The 21505-nt window shown below is 40.0% G+C and overlaps 1 protein-coding gene across 1 annotated transcript in view; it reads left to right on the forward strand.

Moving 5' to 3' along the window:
- galnt18b (UDP-N-acetyl-alpha-D-galactosamine:polypeptide N-acetylgalactosaminyltransferase 18b) overlaps positions 1 to 21505 on the forward strand; it is a 132122-nt gene that overhangs the window by 63959 nt on the left and 46658 nt on the right. The window contains exons 4-6 of the mRNA XM_049560129.1: positions 10490 to 10673; positions 13303 to 13500; positions 13748 to 13862. Coding sequence (XP_049416086.1) covers positions 10490 to 10673; positions 13303 to 13500; positions 13748 to 13862 — 497 coding nt within the window. The remainder of the gene's footprint in view (positions 1 to 10489; positions 10674 to 13302; positions 13501 to 13747; positions 13863 to 21505) is intronic.

Below are 21505 nucleotides of genomic sequence, written 5' to 3' on the forward strand. Positions count from 1 at the left end.
AAAACAAGTTTGAGTTACGCCTTTTGGACCGATCAATCAAGAGTTATCCTGAAAAAACTACCACAGACATGGTCACCGGACTACACTGAACACTTACTGTGTTCCTGTCACACTGTTTTCAACTCACAGTATCCCAGACAGTAGGCATTTCTAGAGCTCTAAAAGCATTATATTTTTTATGAATTCTTGTGTAGTTAGACAGTATAGAGTGACGTTACCTTTAAACTTGTAAAGTGTATAATTTAAGGAATAACTTTATTAACACTGTATAACCATTTAAGATTTTTTGTTTTTATTAAGGTTTATTGTGATGAGAATCGCCCTTAAAAAAAAAACTGTATTTCACCAACACATTCTCTCCTGCCCGACCCCCCAGAGCTTCCAGGCACAAAATCTTCCCCTTCCACCATGCTTGTGCATTCGTGGGTGCAGATTGGAAACTCCCTGATTTCTCTCAAATGAATGAAGTAGATAGTTCTTGGGAAATCAAAAGATGAGGAAGGAAAAATTATGGCACAGATATATATTTGATTCATGACCTGGACGCATTTATTTAAATCATTTACATCAAAAGGTCAATTGGCAGGAATACTGTGATGGCCGGAGTACAGTGAGTCTAGTATTCCCCCACAGCTTTGAGGCCAGTCCTGGATGCTATCAGAGTGTATGGCTGATGTCAGCAGTTCTGTTCTGATCTGTATTGGACTGGGGAAATTAAGCAACGTTACACAAGATAGCAATACATTGGCTAAACGCTTCCCTTTGTCCTCATCCTAAAGGCTTTTTCTCTTGTAACTTAAAGATACAAAGTGTATGCTAAGCAGCCAAACAGAATGATGTTAGAACATAAAAAGCAATCTAACATTTTTTTCATCATACTTATAATACGTGGACTAACTAGCTCTACACTGCATAACAAGAACAACACTGTTCCATTATTTCTATAATTACTACTTGGAACAGTAACTGGTCAGGGTGCTGACTGTTTGACTGGGACAACTGGGGCTCTTTCGTGTAGCATGCTATTATGTTTGTAACCATTAAGTGCATATCTTACATATTTAAGACCCCTCATACATGCTTGTTTTATAACATGTCAGCAGGAAACACCAAAAAGTCCAGAGACTGCGAAAGATTTCATTTTAGCTGCAAAAATTGACTGGTGTTGGCTAGAAATTAAAAGTCTGTTATTATCCACTTGTGTCTGTAATAAAGAACAAGTTGTTTCAAATACACTACAAGTTTCAGCAGTAAACAGACCTACAGCACCATTAACATTTGTAAACTTCACATGTGCAACACGAGAACAGAATGCTTTCCAGGCATAGTGTGGATAACTAATGTGGAGTGAGCCTTAGATTAAGGAGGGTCTGTGTGTAAGTTTACATATCATTGCCTCATGTGTGGAGAAATCTGTGATATTTACTGCTCCTCTGGCCCTCCAGACTCCTTCAATGTTTTTAATTAGGTGCTGTGTTCACTGGATTTAACCGATAGATGAATAACACTAATTAGCTGCAAAGCCAGGGAATATGCCCCGAGGCAGATAACAATCCAGCAAGGTGATGAAGTGTTTGTACATATCTTGTCTGCATTTGCAAACCTAATTCTTACATCTGCATGCATTGGATGTAGTGCAAACAGTGTCAGGTTGAAAGGATATCCAGTATATATGCTGGCCAACTGCTGAGCTCTGTTCGCTTGTTATTACTGAGATGACTGATTTGTGAGATCACTGATGGGTGACGTTAGACTGCCATGCAAAGCACAAGCAATAGACTTGAAGTCACCTGTGAAAAGTGGACGTGGTAATTTACAGTGTAAGACTTAACTACATTACAAAGGCAGAAAGCAGGCTATAAAAAGGTAATGATACTGTGCCAAGGTCATTTATAGGCAATGCACTTTTAAATGGGCTGCTGGTAACGAGGACTGAGACAGCTATTAGGGGCGATCAACATGGGAAATACTGGCATTGGGAAGAATGTTTTTACCAAAGTCAATAATGCAAAACATGTAGCATGGCCTGTGGCCTGCTGAAAACGAATATAGATCACTGTAGTATGTCTCTGTAATTTAATCGCAACACTCTGGGATAAGAATGATGACTCCCCCTCTGGATATTATTGACCAGAAAGTTGGATATATCCAAAGTTATCTGGTAAAAAATGTAAGGCTGAAAACCCCAAAAGTTTGCTCCTTCTGGATTATCACATCACATCCCATAAACATTCATATTTCATCATGTAATTGAGAGCTGGAGAGTAGTTGCCTTTAGCTCCTTCAGGGACCCAAGTCACGCGTTGACATTTTGCTGATGGCATTTCACCCCGTTTGCCTGAGCACTCTGTCACACTGCGTCTGATAGGCCTGGTGTTATCATTATCACCACGACTGTGAATCTTATCTGTGCTAAATGTTGTTAGCCTGTTGACCCGTGATGCTGCTGAGATTGTTGAAGGGGTCATCATCCACAGCTAACCCCTCAGGCATCCGCGGCTTTACATTAGTCATCCACCACTGTCACAACTCACCTCCGAGGCGCATTAGCATGCAGGAGGATGTGTGGCCATCAAGGGAGAGAAGGGCAAATTGACCTAGCTGATTCCTCCTTAATTGGATAATGTCCCAAGCTGTGGCCCGAGAAAGGCTGGTCTTTGTAAGAGTGGGATTTTGAGAAGGGCTCACTTATTAGACAGGCTGTCAGAGGACTTATGATTCTATGCTTAAACTTAAGCAATACAGTGGAAACTGCACATAATGATCATGTTTACAGTGATCAACCACTTTTACATGGATGTAAAGCTTTGGACAGAATCATTTGTTTTCTTTAAATTATCCACAATACAGTAATAATTAATTATAGCACATAAATAGTCTGCTTACGGTGTTCAATTTGGGTCTTTTCATACATAACGCATGAAATAAAATTTTAAAAACCACAGTAATTCCGTATATATATATATATTTTTACTTTATTCCCATGATACTTTGCCTTGCAGTAACCTGTCTGCTTCCAGCTAGCTACCCGAGGCTGCTGCTGCGTGCACGCTGAAATCTCGACAGAAAATAGAAAGTAATTTTCTCTCACTTAAAACAAAGTCTCCTCGAAATTTATGACAAACCACCAGAAACGAGGCAATGAGATGCAGCAGCTAGGCCCAGTGATCCTCAGGCTACCTCATGTTTTCTACGCAAACTCTGCAAGCAAGGGCAAGGGTTTCATTTCAGCCCTAGTTAAGGGAAGCAGATGAAACAGGGGGTGGTTGGAGGTCCTTTGCCAAAAATTTTTGGGCATCAAACACTTAATTTCCTGTATTCTGGTGATTTTTTATGCACCAATTTATGGTGAAAACTGTGTCACATTAAAGACATTTACTTCTACTTTCATGTCTTTATTAAAGGAGAAAAATACACATGGTATAAACATTGAGCAGGACCACCCTTGTGAAATGGATTGATCATTTTCGGTCATGTAATGCCCACACACTGAAACAGCTATACTGTGTTTTGAAACAGTCAATATAGATTCAGTAAAGCTGACTGTTCATTACCATATATATTACTTAATAAATATAAACATGTCAATTAGATTGTAATCTGCATGAGATTTAAATAAAAAGAATAATCATCATCTTATAGTGTTCAGTTTGGCCCAGACGTGATTTCTATAAGCTGTAACACCAGGGAGTCTTGTATATACAGTATGTCAGGATAAAGGAATGGATCCAGGGATGGATACAAGGCTGCTGAATTCTTGGAAGAAGAGTGAGTATCAGTTGGATATTTTAAACACAGATTTTAACAGCCACAGAGTTGTGTAGTGAGAAATTGCCAAGTGGTGTAGTGCAAACTACAAAGCAACTCTGAGACCTGTGTCCATGCCGATTTGCCATCTGCTGCGCAAGCAGTAACGCCTGTGTGGTGATGAATGGTGTTTGGTTTGAACATGCATGAAGAGAACATACAGTATTTGAGACACAGGCAAGCTCAGTGCAGACTCAGTGGTGCAAAGCATCCAAGTACAATTTAGGTTCTTGTGCTTTACTTGAGTATTTCCATTTTCTGCTAATTCATATTGTACTTCTAATCCACGACAATTACGAGGCAAATTTTTTTACTTTAGTATATTAATTTGAAAACTTAGGTTAATTTGCAGAGTCGGATTAATATTATAAAATATAATCAACACATAAATGATGATGTATTATTATAGGTTAAAAAAGATAAATTGATTGGGGTAAAGTAATATAAATTAGCTCCACCTTTAGCAGCTGCACCATCTAAATGATGTACACATTAATGTTGTGGTTCCCAACTGGTCCAGCCATGGGGTCCAGATTTCTCCCTAGTCATTAGTTCAAGGCCCATGCAGTTGATATACTCAGTGTCATACTTAGATTTGGCCATGTTGTTGAGATAGTTTGCTGTGTCTGTCAAGTAGCTGTCGATTAGCTTCCTCCGCAAACGGCCCTTCAAAATAAAAGCTGGAAATTTATTGTACTTAATAACGTGTTTTTTTACAAACTTAACACGTTTGTTAGTCACTTGTGGTCCATTCAGAATGGACCCACGACCCACTTTTGGACCACAAACCACTGCATCACTGCATTGATAATTATCATACAACAATATTATATACATTATGAAATAGGCTGTTCTGCATCATGACTACGGTTACTTTTAAATCTTTAACCCTCTGGAGTACACGGACGCGTCGGTGCGACCAAATCACATGGCCAATTTAAGATGACGTAGCAGCAAGGCGCAGCCTCGCTCAACTTGTGTCGAAAGTGCGAATTTCAAACTATATACCAGTTTTAAATTGTGTTGATAGGCCTAGTAAAACCAGACTTATGATAAATAATTTACGCCATGCTTTTTCTTAAATATTGTCATCACATTTGGTGCATGTTTTGCAGGAACAGTAGGCAGAAAGTGCTTGCAAGCAAAAAAAAAAAACATGACACCCCCTCTCTTATTAGTGGTGTTTTTTGTGCGATTTTAGGTCCAATGTGTTAATACAGTATGTCAAAATGAAAAAAATAACTGAAGTTGCAAAGGTGAAGTTGTGCTGAAACAAAAGCCACCAAACAAGACAAGGTACAATCAAAAGTAGTCAAAAACGGTCAGTTATACCCTTGACCACAAGAGGTTAAGTATATTTTGATGCTTATACTTTGTAATTTTACTAAAGTAAATACAAGATGTGAGTGCTTTTTCCTCTACCAGTTCAGATAAAAATTAACACACAGTAATGAAGCAGCAAAAGGTAATACAAAGGAAGCAAATGCCAAAACCCCGCTCATTAATTCATGTCTTTTTTCTGGTTATGCACCAAACTACAGTATATGTATGACACAATTAATATTCTGTGCACACGTAATGAAAGTGGAACAAGTGGATTTTGAAGCCATGTTACACTTTGAAGACATGTTTTGAACACAGAAAGCTCTCACAGTGTGTTTTTGTGGATTCACAAAACACACAGTTTCATGAAATGTTATTTTGTTATATCGCACTGAGGCTGTGATAAAGGTGAGCTAAACAGTGTATTCACCATTCTGCAGCTCACCATTAGCTCTGCTTTTTATCTTGTGAGTAAAAGCTTTGAACATTTTGAATATGTAGCTGGATTTACTGCCTGGCTGCTCAGTGTTGTTAGAAACCTGTTTGTTTGTTGTTCCAGTCCAACTCCATCCCAAAGCCCATTGCTTTCCAGCTGAGCTTCAGCATCCTGAAAGATTGATGACTGTTGGCCATCAGCCATTCCTGGTGTAATGAAGTGTGCTTTATTATGATTTGTTATGAGGCATAACACATCATCATTCTTATTTTCAATTCACACACACATCAGAACGTCTTAATTATTGATGGATTGAAAATTACTACAGATACAGTAATCTGGTGGAACGTCACCAGCAGCTGCTCACATGAGTAACTATGTTAGCTTTCCTTTAGCTGCAATTAAGAGAACAAAGTGAGGAAATGTTTCCGTTACATATGCTAAAAATTGAGTTAGTACAAGTGAGCGTTTCACAGCCCTGGTTTGATGATCCAGAGTCCCTCTGCTTTAAGTTCTGGATATCTAATCAGGAGCAGATGTACACCTGGGATGTCTGCTGTTTGCAGTTAACCTGGAAGGATAGAAAACCGACCACTGCTGGCTCCTCTCAAGGAGATAGTATCACACTTAACATTAATGTATTATATAATTTCATGTTCCATGTGGTGCGCACAGTATGAGTATTATTCTGCTCCAGACTTGTTTATTGCCTGCATGGTGGGAAAGTTTCACGGACCACCAGCACCCACTGTAATAACAAGTGAATCACTCACTCTAATATCTTTTTTAAAACAGAGTCCATTTAAAATATTTGTATTAATTTCCCTAGCTGACTCATGAGGTCAGTTCTGGCCCAAGGAACAGTTAAGAAAAATCAAGATAATTGAACAAATTCAGGAGTTTTGGGTTATGGTAAGAAAATATTGCAACTTTAGATTACTCTGACCATTAGAAGCTCTGTGGAGCAGTGTTTTTACAAGCAGGGGGCTGTACCATAAAGTGTGATGATGGGGTCAGTGAGGTATGTTGATTCTAAAGCCAGAGTTTTCCTACAAAGGTGGCTAGATCACTATGGTAAATTATGCTACAGATCTAACTTGGTTGGGGCCAGATTTTGGCTTGAAATAGGCTAAAAAGTACCTTTCACAGCTCCATTGAGTAGCGTCACTCTATAGTAAATGCTGATATATGAGCAATACTGATTCTCAACTGAGAAAATATGTGCACTTTATCCAACTTATTGAAAAAAGAAGCCTTCTATAAAATCATCACATATAGTGCAGGAGCCAAAATTATTGTCTGCAAACTCTAACCCATTTCCGTTTTCTGAGTTGACCCCATTTAGTGGCTGTGGATGGCTGAATATAAAGCAGAGGGAGGCTACCTGGAGGGTGTGGCCAGAGCAAGTAAAAAAAAAAATCTTTGACCTCACATCCTCAAGGCCTAATACAGACACTGTCCTTGCTTTAATTTCTATAGAATCCTTACTTTATCTTTAGAATCCTTATTTAAAGTTAAATTTACATCTTTTGATTGTTCATTTTTTTGTTTATAATAAATATTCATTTGTTGTTGTTGTTGTTGGGTTTTTTTTTTTGGAAAACATTTTTGCAGACAATGGATTTTTTGGATGTGTCGAGTCAGATATATTTTTGCTCAGCCACCATAGTGGTTACATCGGACCAAGAATAACCCCTACAGGTAGCATACATTCATAGTTCACTATATTATTGATCAGTGTGATGTGTATTTGCATATGAAATGCGGTATATAGTTCCACTCTATGAACCATAATGTTACCACTTTGTATTATGTTTTTATGCTTGGTCCTTCTTCACTGAAGTCCACATTACACTGTCGGTATATCACAGCTAATAGAACACTGATAAATAAATTGATGAGTTTCATGGTTTTTATCACAAATAATTGTCAATCAATAATGTTCATTTCACTTTGATTTGCCCAAAAACTTTATTATAGGATAGTTTCAGACATAAATGCAGTTTAGTCAGGAGAGACAGAGGAGTAAAGTAAAGATAATGTTTAATACAGAATATGAGTGTACAGATTAAGAGATGATTTGTGCTGATTAAACAGAAGTCTTTGGCGCTTGGACACCAGAGGGAGATATTTTGTGACTGAGGGACATCTGAGCAGCAACAAGATAAATCCCCCCCATGGAGTCCAGACACTGCTGGTGGCTGATGACTCTGAGGCTGCTGACTGCTGAGGCATATGAGGCTGATGAATCCATAAAGACTAAGTGGCGATGGGGAGGGAGAAGGTGTTCACAACTGCAGCAAGAAAGAACTACAGCAGAGAAGGACCCATTGTTAAAATGAGGAGCAGTAAGATGATAGGCTGACAGAGGTGTGTCGCTGTGCTATTGATTGATTGTGTATCAGCTGATGACTCAATTGACTTACCTATGACACCTAGAGATAGTGAGTGAGCATATGTGCAAGTAGTGAATGGCAGGGTGAGAAAGAAACTTACAGCCTGAGCATGAAATGTATTGTCTTCCTGACTGAACTCTCACTGGAGCTTCATTTGTTGAGCATGATGTTTAAATCTGCTGCATGTACACTGCAGGTGTACAGTTTACAGCTGTCATGTTATAAATAAACGGAGTGGTAACATAATATTAAGTGGCGAATTTACACAATTAGTAATTTTCTGCTAGCATCTCTCTCTCGCCTTAATTGAATCAGTAGTGTTGCTTTTTACTGTAATATTTTTTTTTTTAATGTTCCACAAAGGTAGAAGTAGGTGGTATGCACTGAACGCATCATTTGACTTGCTTTATGTGAGCATGAGGAAGACAGCCTGGTTAACAGAGCAAGTTAATGACCACCTTCATGGTAACTGTTATCTCTGACTGGGGCTGTAGAGTTGAGCCAGCAAAGGCCAAGAAAGCCTGGTTTTGTTGAACTTGCTTCGTGGTACAGTCCTCTGGTCTCCATTTTGTTATATTGTACTCATGCACAAAGTGAGCATGCAGTCAACAAGGTGCGCATTCGTTTTGACGCTATTCCAGTGTGAACAGTTGCAAATAACAGTAGTACTGCACCGACATGGCAGTGAATCTGCTTGGTAGCAAACATGAATGTAAATAAATGCACAATTTAAAATATTTTAAGCAGAAGGAAATGCATTCAACACATTTGTTAGGCCTGAGGGGTGCACACTGTGAATGTAAACATAATTCTGTTACCAAGAGAACTCAACAAGCTCCACAGCTATAACGTTGTCCTTGACATGAAAATAAGAATGGTGTTTGTTCAATAGTGTATCGATTCATGACTCATTCATATGTGTTACAGTTAATTTTCTCATATTCCAGAGAAGAAAAAAACACTAGAAAGTTGCAAATTCACTTTTTATTAATGTTTACTTTTTTACTGAATCAAGATACCATAAGCAGGTTATATATATATCTAAAGGAAATACTATTATATGTGACTGTGGTGTACAGTACAGTGTGCCTGCTCTGGCGACACTGTTGCTTTGTATACCTGTAAATTAGAAAAACAAAAATTACAGACAAAACATTAGACAGCCCACATATGGGTGAAGATAATTACTGCTTTCCCCACCTCTGAAGGGACTGCTGATGGAAAAGATGTGAGGTGAAATAATTCGTATTATACATTTTTGCATTTCATATTGAAATTCACTGTTGCAGATGCACTGATTGATATGTGCTGTGAGGCTTGTTTACGGCGAACAGGTGCCAGGTGTTTGCAAAGTAGGAGGAAAATAAGGCTGCTGAAAAACATTTAGAAATTACAGTTCACATTCAAATAAATCAGTGCTGAAGCAGGATGTTGCCGTGCCAAGTGTGCGGTGGGACTGTACAGAATGTGTAGGTGTTTGGGAAACACTTTGATTAGGTTTTTTGCAGTTGATCAGAGACACAGATATAAACGGAAACAATACAGCCAGTGTCTTCGTAAACTTCATGATGAGACGAGACGAACCTCTCCTCTGAAAGAACTTTTTTTTCCCCGGTGTTGTTGGGTTGAAAAATCAAACTGTTTCACGACTTTATATATCAACTCAGGCTCTCTCTAAAGAAGCCAGACACAGCATGATTTCACGGCAGCCGCTTTCTGTCGGCTTGCAACTGCTTCACATTCCCTTTAAACTTGAAAGGTACCAGCAGTTAAAAGCGAAATAGTGAGAACACGGCCAAAGTGGATTTATACAAGGATTGATGAAGCACAGTGCTGATGAAAGTTTTATTTTTTTTCCAGCTTTATTCGGTTGATAATACAGTATAGTTGTGCTAAAATTTCAGTTTTATGCACTCACTTTCTGACATTTCAAAGCCGTCTCCGAAGCTTGGCCTTTTTTAAAGAAACGGTGATCTGTGTTACCTTGAAATTTTACTCATAAAGGGGTAGACCTTAACATCGCTATAATTTTGAGTAAATTTGCAGAAATATTGTCCCCACTTATAACTTATGCGGATTTCTATGATTATTGGTCTTATAAGTAGCCCTGACTCTTTCATCCTGCAGGGTATGACTCATTGTAAAATATATAGCTCAGGTAATAACGGAGGTAAACTTTGAAGCCAAACATTAAACCGGACGGACTGCCTCCATCTCCTCCCCACCGTGTTTTGAAAAGCATTGCAGGCTAAGTCTTCAATATTGCAATATCCCGTTATGACTGGTAAGCCCCATGGAGGTCTGCAGCGCTGGCTCAAGCTGCTGCCTCTCTGGTCCAGTGATCAAAGCAGTGAAGCAGTGAGTAGTTTTGGCCTCCTACCAATGAAATACTGCCCACTGGACGAGGACGTGACGACGTCTTGTGGGTGGAAGTTTGCTCACACACCAGCATTTACTCACCTATCTCATGCGGGATCTTCACAAACTCTAGATATTGACGGAAAATTCATGTGTGTGTGTTTTGCAGACGAGCTAAAGGAGAAGCTGCAGGATTTTGTGTCTGAGACTAACAGCCAGCGGCCAGGATTCATTAAGATGGTGCGTCATGCCAAGCAGGAGGGTCTGATCCGGTCCAGAGTGAGCGGGTGGAGGGCTGCCACTGCCCCAGTTGTTGCCCTGTTTGATGCCCACGTCGAGTTCAATGTTGGCTGGTGAGTCACTCACAACGAGTGCGGCATGAGGTTAGCACATCCCAATACGAGAGCGCTGGTTCTTGAGTCATATCACTCTGTGTGGGTTTACTGAAGATTATTTCATTAAAAATCAAAGACTGTAGCTTGGATCTCTTTCTGTGTGACTGTATTCTGTCTCTATGACCAAACCATTCATATCATGAACAGTAAATATATTTATAGACTAAAATTTTCCTTGTATTGCTTATTTAATATCTAGTGCTGTGTTGCATGACTGCTAAATATCACACAATATGCATAGACCAGACGGCCATCCTGTCATATCATCATCCTGTCATCAAGGCCACGACCCCCTTAGTGGGACAGAAACACATACTGTAAGGACAGAAACAGGACAATGCCAAAAAGCCTTTGTGTAGCAGCTCAACCAAGGCTTTCACACTGAAATCTGAGGCACATAACATTCTGAATATTCACTGTGAGTGTGGTCAACAGCTAAATGATGCTGGAGACAGTTACTTTTGATAGATAGCTACTGTTAGCTTGAGTGGGAGGCTGTTGCAGTACAGTCATACAGTACAGCAGCATCACACTGTTGTCTTCAACTTCATCAAACTGTAGGATTTGGATAGGTTGGTTATGTACAGACAGCACTTAGCCAGCAATACTCAAATATACAAGGCCACAAAACAATTATTAGACACGTCCATGAAACAAACCTGTTTAACAAGAAATAAATGCACACAAACTTGTCACAACTATAATCTAAACACATCAATTGCATTGACATCTACAGGGTCTTTGGGTTTTTTAATCCCCAAAAAGGGGCGTGGTCTTGACTCTTTGCAAAGTACCCGAGCTTGTCACATTTTAGTTCAAAAGGGATCACATATGCAGCACTCCAGACAGGCAGGCAAGATGAACAAAAGGCAGGCTTTAATGCAAAAGCTGGTTCCAATACAAAAAACATGACTGGCAACAAAAACTGAAGTAGTTGCTGAAACAAAATCCAAGAGTGAGCATAAATACAAAAAAACTATAGGTACACACCAGGATTGGACGAGGACCACAAGCAGAAAACACACTACACTGGGAATAATGAATCAGGGAACAAAAAGAGACGACCTGATGCTGAAACAGGGAAAACACACATACTAAATACACAAGCAAACAAGTTTTTAAACAAGGGACAGGTGAAAGCAAGGCAAAGGGACAAGAAGAAAAACAAGGCATGACAAATGAGAAGCTTGACTTTCAAAATAAAATGGGAAACAAACTAAAAGCAAAACCCAGGGTCATGACAGTGTCGATCTTGCCATTGGCATATGCTGTAAGTTGGCAGCAGGAAAAAGTAAAGGCAAGTAACGCCCAGTTCAGACCAAAGTTTTGTAACAAGACGTAACCATTTTAGAACGTTGCAGAGAAAAGTTGCAGCGGTGTGAATTGGCCATCTGAGCTCGACTCGAGCCGGCTGATGGTGTCACCTGCAACTCAGCTGGTCACATCGCCGGCAGCTGATTTTAGAACGTAAAGCTTATCACCTGTTTCTACAGCCCTCTGTTTCCATCCTCACAGTATGCTGCTATCGCACAGTGGGTCGCTGCTGCTGCTCCCTGTATGTGCCTATGCCCCTCACACACATTCTTATTGACTGATTAATTGGCGCTGGATATTTACGTCATGTGGTGTTTTTGTTATGAATACAGTCCATCTGATGCTCATTTAGTTAATGTTTTTCGCCGTTTCATCACTACTACAAATGCAGCTGTAGCCAGTATCTCACTATCACCATCCTAATTCATATTTAACAGACTATATTCAGCCAAAAACATAAGCCTGGAAAGCTGGAAATCAGAACGGAATGGAGAGTTGTTGCATCGAGATGATACACCGTCTCATCTAGTTGCATTGGTGTGAACCGGCAGTGTTCTAGAAAGTTGCAGAACGGCGCAGTGCAAGTAGTTGCAAGTTTCGACTCGTCTTTTTGCGAATCTTTGGCCTGAACTGAGCATACATGTAAAGGCCACAAGCACCAGCAGTTTGCTTATTCAGAAATGCCTCAGGAGTGCATATTTAATGATACTGGGTAAAGTACTATGGAAAAATTATGGGAAAGTTTTAAAAATTCATTGGTAAAAATGTGTGTGAACACTGTCGTAGCTTATCATTAAGATTTGAAACAGGGGGAAACGGCTAGCATGTATCACATAGAGAGCTTCAGGGTGCTGGCAGGCAGATTCTTTGAAATTAATTCCAAAGTGACAAAAATGTCACAAACTGTTTTGTCATCAAGGCGACATGTATTTTGTGGGGAGCATAAAACATTGTGATTTCTTTTGCCACACTTACATTAAATGACCTTGTACTGTGAATGTATTTTGTAGTTTTTGTGTAGTGTTTGCAAACGCATTAACATAACATTTTATCGCCTCATATTTTGATTTAAAAAAAAAATAAAAAATCCATCAAGTAATCAGATGGGAAATAATGGTTTGTCAGACTATTAAATTGGATTGAATTAATCGTGAAATTATGAAATTGGTTTTTAAAAAGTGCCCTTACATGACAGACATAATCACAAAGGTAATGGAGATAGCCTGTCAAAACAAACACTCGGTAAAATGACTTTCTCTTTACGTATTTGAAGGGCTGAACCCATCCTGCAGAGAATTAAAGAAGACAGAACCCGCATCATCTCCCCATCATTTGATAACATCAAGTACGACACATTTGAGATTGAAGAGTATCCGCTGTCGGCCCAGGGCTTTGACTGGGAGCTGTGGTGTCGCTACCTTAACCCACCCAAGTCTTGGTGGCACAGGGGCAACAAGAGTGCACCCATCCAGTAAGTGAGCACCACATGTCTTGATAGCCTAAATCAAATGATTATATGATATTTTTTATCTGAAATTAAATAAGAAATGTCAACCCCTACTAAAGAGGTAATTCATACAGCATTCAGGAACAAATTATATGTTGTGCAAGGTCACATCTCTCTTCCTTTCCCTGCTGTTACTATAGCAACAGTGTGAAGCTAACATTACTTGCAAAAGACAAACAAAAGTGATCTTAATTATCTTTGATCCCCCCAGGAGCCCAGCCCTGATTGGCTGCTTCGTGGTGGATAGGCTGTACTTCGAGGAGATCGGTTTGCTGGATGAAGGGATGGAGGTGTACGGGGGAGAGAATGTGGAGCTGGGCATCAGGGTGAGTAATAATGTCACCCCCTGAGGCCATGGGCCATTGTTCATCCAGGTAATGTGTGGAAAATTAACTATGATAATGACACTTAATGGCTGTTGGGAGCAAGGTCACTGAGAGCCTCATAGTCCTCTCCTTACGTAAAATACTTAACTCAGTGAAAAAGTGTCATTTGGCTGCAAGCGATGTCGTCTGTGTATTTAAAAATGGTTTACAGGTGGAGTGATTGTTGGTAAAGATGAGAAGTAGAGCTCTGACCGATTTCGGATATCCAGCCAGCTTGTGTTTTTATTTTCATGAAAGGTCAGTGTTCTGCAAACTGCTGAAGAACGGATGATATAATAATTTAGTTGAATGCAATTTATCCTCAGAGCTCCATTATGACTATAGTAAACCAGCAATGCCTGTACATTCCAGTGCCCATACAGCCATACTGTTTAGTATGCCAGAAAAAGATTTAGTCACTGCCAGTACATAGAATGTCAAACGTAATATGCCAATAATAGCACCAGCATGTCTTACTGCATCTGGTCATATTTCGCAGTATGCAAGCCAGCATGATTTTCTGGCTATTCTGACCCACAATCCTCTGCACAGAGGAAAGTACGTCACATCGACTGAGCTGCAGAAAGGTGACAGTTCACTGACAGCTGATAGAAGCTGCAGTGATTGATGACAGCGCATTTAAGTGACTGATGACCAGTGGAATAGATAGTAATAAAAGGAAACAGAATTGTTTCAGTCGACAAAATAATCAGAAAGATCACCAACAGAAGACATACCTATGGAAATGACATGACAGAGATTTGACATGTAATTTTACTGTTGTGGATCCCGCTGATAGAATCTACAATGAATGCAGTCATTATTTAAAATTCAAAACTCCATACATTGCAAAGTAACAACAGCTGAACTCTCTGGGTGAACATCCATCTCTGGCGAGCTCGGGGAATGGCAATTTGTATCTCCAAGGTAACGTCAAATGATGACGTTAAGCAAAAGAGTCGAAGTTAAAGGCGTGTTGCTATGAACAATTAGCACGCCCCAGTGTATGCATGCTCCATGCAACACTCCATACTTTGTAAAGGAAGCTGCACCACATACTGATTTAAAAATATATATACCTTACAAGTATAAAGTTTCATTCTCAAAAATACTGAGTGACTTTTTAAAACAGCTGGGCACGGTAGTTTTGAGCAGACATTACTCAGCAGTGAATACAGCATTTGTTTGGGACTATTTTCAGCCGTGGATTAATACATATTTAAGGCTCTAGTAAGACAGTGTATGTGAAACAGATGATACACATTTCAGGCTTTGGCCACACATTTGTTACTAAGATTAGTTCATTGGTTGGTTTTGGTCTAATCATGGAATCTGTCGACAGTAAAGAAATACAGAATATCACCATACAGGGTGACTAATGTAATGACAGTCACATGCTTAGATAGGAACAAGTAAACACAGTTGAAGAGATGATCCTTTAGCAAATGTACCCAGAACACACTGTGACTTTGTGCTCTCTCTTGTGTAGTGGCAGCTAGAATAAATAACCACTACAAATTAATTCTTAAGTCTGAATGATCACCTTCATCCCCCGATGATCCCACTGAGGCACGTGTGGGAGTCGTAGGACTCAAAGTCATTGTTACTGTTAGCAGTGATGTGTGAAGAGAACGGCGACATTGTTCAGAGCAGATCGACGTACTGTGTCGGTACTTGTGTCGCATTCCTCTCACCATGCTATCCTTAATTTGTACACCTGCACCATGAACAGCTCTGACTTTGAAGGGAACATTGACTGTATATAAATAATGGATGACAACACAGTGACGTAACCATTTGGTTTGTGGACTCCCATTTTAAAGGTTTGGCATTTTGACCAATTCTATCTTGGATATTTGGAGCCAGAAGAAATGAGAAGTGACCAAATTTGGACAAGAGGGTGGAGTAAACCTTCACGCTAGCTGCTAGCTTGGTTAGCACAGTGCATTTACAGTTTATGATAATTGTGGTAATGTTACTGCTAATTTTTGCAAGCCAAAAAAAGGTAAATACCATTGAAACTAAATGTGCTAAGAGGAAACAAATCATCAGCCTCCATAGAGGGTTGTTTAGTTCAGGATGTTCTCAACTACTAATTTCTCTGACGTTTAAACAGAAGTTTAAACTTAGAATAGTCGACTCATCTGAAAGTAAGAAAACACTTGGCTGAAATGTGTTGGACTTTGCGCTGACTAGATAGGGTGGCAACATTTAATCAATGATTTGAATGATCCCATATGTTCCTACATTTAGTACAACCAAACACTGGAATAAACCCAAAATGTTTTAAATTGCTTTTATGAATTGAAAACACAATTAAATGGCCACAGCTATGGCTACGCCTACTCTCTAACAAACAGTATTGTCACTGTGGTAGCAACTTACTTGACATCAGATGGCACCCACCTGTCACTCAAAGCAGACATGCCCTAATTATGCACAGTATTTAAGCCTTAATAACATTTAAGTAGTGACTTAATATAAACATTCACACTCCTACAGTTGATTACACACGTGAAGTTGAGCATTTGAACATGAGAGTGTCTGTGGATGGACTCTCTTTTGAAGTCAGCCTTGAGTGGCCATACGAGGAACTGCAGGTTTTGGCACGTCCGCACTGGCGTCACTTTTCAGCCCAGGAGCTTGCAGCTTGGATGGAAATCATTCAATGTGGTGTTCACATTGGTACCACAGGCAGATGGGCCAGAGAATGAACAGCTCTCCATGGGGACACTTAATGATAGCATACATCTACTGTACAAAGATCATTAATGCAGCTATCAGCCTGTTCAATAACAGCTAGAAGCAGGGGACAACTCCTCCTCAGCTCCACTCTGGCTAGATTGCACTGTGAGAAGGAAATGGAGACAAGTTTGCGACAGGGTGCTGAATGTGGAAATATCCATCCTCGCTAATGACAGAGATGCAATCATCAGTAAAGAAGGGAGATTAGTCCCGTAAGTCATTTTCCTCCAGAAATTACATGCTTTTAGAATTCCTGGGCCTGATAATAGCCCCACTGATTGCTTTATAGCTGGACACATTGATGATTTTATCACATATATTATAAGCCAGGGCCACAGCCCTGTGTATAAACAGTGTGATGATTCATTCTGCTTCATTGCTCTGTATCTTAGTCTTGACTTCAGTGTTTCACTCCATGTTGTTTACTTGCTTGGTTGTGTTTGACTGAAGGAACTCGTCCTTGCCTGGAGGTTAATGTAGTTTAGAGTTCAGTAATGCTTTTGAAAGAGAGGGTGACACTGTGAGCTGAGAGCTACAAGACTGGAGGACCCTGGCTTGGCCCCAGATTAGCAGTCCCATAGAGCCCCAGCAGGGTCTGTCTGTCTGTCTATCTGTCTGTCTGTCTGCAATGTATTGGTCATGCCTCCAGACCACCTGGCAGCACACAGACTGGCTGCTGACGGATCCTCAGAGACACACTCAAAGCAGGCCAGCAGCTACAGGCTTTGGCTGAAGCTTGAAAGGGATGTCCTGGGTAGTGTGAGGGTGAAACGAACCGCTGCTCTCTGTTCACATTTGGTCACAAAGTGGACGCTGAATATTTCGATCATGATGTACATAATTATCAGTCTGATGAGGCATAATGGTATAAAAGTTTCATTTATTTGATGTGCCTGTGTCCTTTACATCCTGATGTGCATCTGTACTGGTGGATGTGTTGTTGCACTAAATCATGAACAGGACATTAGAAATTCCTGAGTCTTTTAATTTGAAGTATACACATCAACACAGTGTTACAGTGTTGTTTTTCCTGTGCTTCATAAAGTGCTGTAACTTTATTTTTGTGGGAGCAAATATTTATGAATGTGGAATTCGTACACTTTCCTAGAGATGAATCTGGATTGATGGTTTTAGCCTGTGAAGGTCAGACAAAGCAGTTCATGCTTGTTTCCCCCAAAGCTGTCTTAACCAATTGATTTGAGACTGAGAAACTTTCACATTTATGTCTGAGGGAAAAGGGGGGAAATTTAAACCGTGATCAACCAAAATATCTGAGGTCTGACTATGCTTATACACACTAATATTCCACTATTATTCCCAGTTTGACAGTATTCTGAATTTGATTTTGCTCCGTTTGGATATTCAGAATTAGGTCTTTTTGATAACGTAGGTTCAGACAGTTCCAGTTGCTTCTCTGTCAGCTTCACCATCAGCTCTGTTCTTTGTACACAAACCAACAATCCAACAATTTGCAAGGCTGAGGTACAAACATTATCAAAGACTTGAATATCAACAGGTTTTTGGATATGCACAAATATGGTAATACCAACCTTTTCAAGAAGGTGGTTGGAGCAATGAAAAAGGGAGGCTGTGTTTGCACTGTCCAACAGGTCCACCAGCCGTGGAAAACACTGAAAAAATCCATTTTGGATGCAAAGAAGCAAAAAACAAGTGGCTCCAACTGGTCTACCTTTGTCATATTTTGACATGCTAAATGACATGTTAGGGGCCGAACACATGCCGCGTCTTTAACCACCTGGAAAATCCGAGGTCAGGCGCTGGCCACTACTTTTGTGCCTTTTTTGAGGCAGCTTTTAAGAGCGCAGCGGTAGGTTGTGTCTGAGGTTGCTAAGCAACCTTAACAAGCACTGTATCATAGTCTATTTACCTGAAATCCTGAGTGCAGAGCTGATCTTCCTTCAGGCACTGTTTGTGTGTGGGCATATTGTCCGTGGGTCAGATGAAAAGCTCTGGGAGCTCTGCACCAAAATGATCAACTTTTCCATATTTACCACAAGCCAATATTCATGAAGAAGGGAAAGATATACATCGGCTGTGATTGGTTGGTCCTCATCACATGACTTGTGGTGTGCACTGCTGCATTACGCCAGGGCCACACTGCCCGCGGAAGCGCAGCGCATCGAAATTCTCGCACGTGCCGGAGCACTTCCGTTCACATCAGACGCGCATTTCTCCACGCCGTCAACAAGCGATTCTGCTCCCAGCTCTTGTTTTTCACTGCCTGGCTTGTCAGATTCCCTCGCAGCTCGCGCAGAAAATAGACCAGACGCCGAACTGATCGCTGCAAATTGTGAGCCTGCCGCGGAGCTTCCCGGCGCGGCGCGGCGCGGCCAGTGTGGACGACACAGTCGGTTAACATGGGCGCCGAAAGGAAACTGCCTTCTCTTCTCGGCGCTTCGAGGCTATTCGCGGCGCTTCCGCGGGCGGTGTGGCCCTAGCGTCACAAAAGCTGAACTCGGTTTATCTCAGGGTGCAGCCGTCGTGCCCTGAAAATAGATGCTCGTGAACGCCTGAGTGCCGCAACAACGTCGATCTGGCATTTGAGCACATCTGCCAGGCGTCCTCATTGAAAATAATGAATTTTAGCACGCAAAAACATGGTCTGTGTACGGCCTTTTAGGGCATGTTAATCGGAGTATGCATGGCTGCATGTGAAAAGGAGTATTAGTGCTATATTCATTTTCATTAGCTATGTAAAGTAAGAATATTGTCTTTTTTGAAATAAGGGCATAAACTGTAATATTTCGTGCGTGTTAACGTAGTCACTGACAGTACATGCATTTGTTCAACTCTGCCATTACAGTAATGGAAACATCATGTGGACGACACATAAATCAGCTCACAGATAATGTGTGCAGGGGAGAGCGTAGTACTGCACTTCACGAGCTTTACTTCCTGTTTCAGTCCTGAGCATTTATCCCAAAGAGACCTTGTGAATGTTGGGAATTTATGATGATGCCATCTGTGGCAATAAATTGATAATCCTGGGAAGTGTGGTCCTTGTCCACTATAAAACAGAATGCAGAGTTATGGTACTGTCTGTTTGTTTGAGCTTCAGGTCACAATGTGTTGATTTGTTTTGGGTTTTTTTGGATGAATGTGCAGAAAACCTAAGATATATATTTTTTGTGAAGCGATCCTTCAGGTCAGACTTCACGGTGGAAAAAACAGCAAATTGGACAGGACCCTGAAACAGAATTATAATACAAATGATTTCCCAAAACACCTGTGAATACCGGGTGTAGTGCCAGTGAAGCCAGCATGGAACAAGGCATCACAAAATCACCAAAGCAGACATCATCACTCTCAACCAGTGCCAGGGAGGTTGTGTTGAGAAATGAGGATCATTGAGGGCTATGAAAAACAATTATGAGACAGGCTTTGTGCACAGTATTTATGGAAGTGGCAATAAAACACCATTACTGTCATAACAATGATTTACACATTAGATTTTAACCACATATCCAGCTTGCAATTTGTATTCATTATAAACAAGGTGTGTTATTATCTGTATGAGCATTTTAAGTAGCAAGATGAGGAGCACAGATAGCACAAAAGACCAGGTTCTAACAGTGATACATTATTCTGCTATGATATTTAAAAATACAGTTTATAATCATGAATCAGACCTTGACAGCTTACACAATGCCATCAGCTACCAATTAAAAATGTTTCCACACATAAGAAGTTGATGTGTTGCTCTGAACAAATGAATTATATCTGCTTATATCACTTTTAAATTTTGATAAAAAGTGTTATATATGTATGAGGTGGGCATATAAGTATGATTGAGTGCACATATATAGAAAACCTATTACTTAATTAGCTCTGATTCAACCTACAACATGTCACAACAGTGGTAGAACATGATGGAGAACATGTAAATGTCTAAACTATGCAAAATGTATCAGTGTTAGCTTTTAAAAACATGGTCACTTAACGTGAGCCTCTGTATTTATTTATTTCTTTATTTTTATTTAAATTTTTCTTCCTCATTGAGATTAAAAATCTCCCTTACAAGAGCATCTTATCCACAACAGGCAGCAGCACATTAACCCTTTGAAACCTGGATAGACAGCAGTTATCTTGTGCTACATTCAGATGCCTTTTACAAGCATTTAAACCTTTGAAACGTGAGCACATTGGTTTGATTTCTTTTGAAACCATGCAAAAGGCAACGAGTAATTTGGCTAGAAATGTCCTGCAAATTGCAAGAAAACAGTAAAACATAACAAGAAAAATAACCAGAAAAAAGGTAAGAGAAGGGGGGAAAATATTTGGGGTAAAAAAAGGAAAAAATGGCCAGGAAAATGCATTTAAAATAATTAAAATTATGATTTAGAAAAAAAAATCTCACCTTCAACACCTTTTTTCAGGTTCATTTCTTTGTTTGTTTGTTTTTTGTTGTTGTTGTTTTTATTTTTTTAATTATTATTTTACAGGAAATTTTCCTGTAATTTTTCCAAATTTTGTGCTAATTTTTGGGTCATTTCTAAATTCTTGGGTCAAGTTGCTTGTTGCCTTTTTAAGTGTGTTCTTTACAGGGACCAGGCCAATTGGCTCAGGTTTTAAAGGGTTAACGAAACTGATTGTATTTCCAGATCTTTGCTAAGCAACAGATTTGTGTGAAAGGAATTAAAGGCCTGTCCCATACAGACGCCTGTCCCAAATTAAGGCCCGCTGAGCAAATAATAGCCCGGGCTGTTAAACTAAGTTGCAGACAAACAACATGTAGCAACTAAAAACAATTAAAAAAAAAAAAAGAAAGAAAGAAAGAATCTGAATCGCAGCACACCAAGAAATCAGGTCTACATATCCTCGCTCAGATGGAGGCAGAT

Source organism: Epinephelus fuscoguttatus, linkage group LG2 (assembly GCF_011397635.1).
Source record: "Epinephelus fuscoguttatus linkage group LG2, E.fuscoguttatus.final_Chr_v1".
Lineage (NCBI taxonomy): Eukaryota > Metazoa > Chordata > Actinopteri > Perciformes > Serranidae > Epinephelus > Epinephelus fuscoguttatus.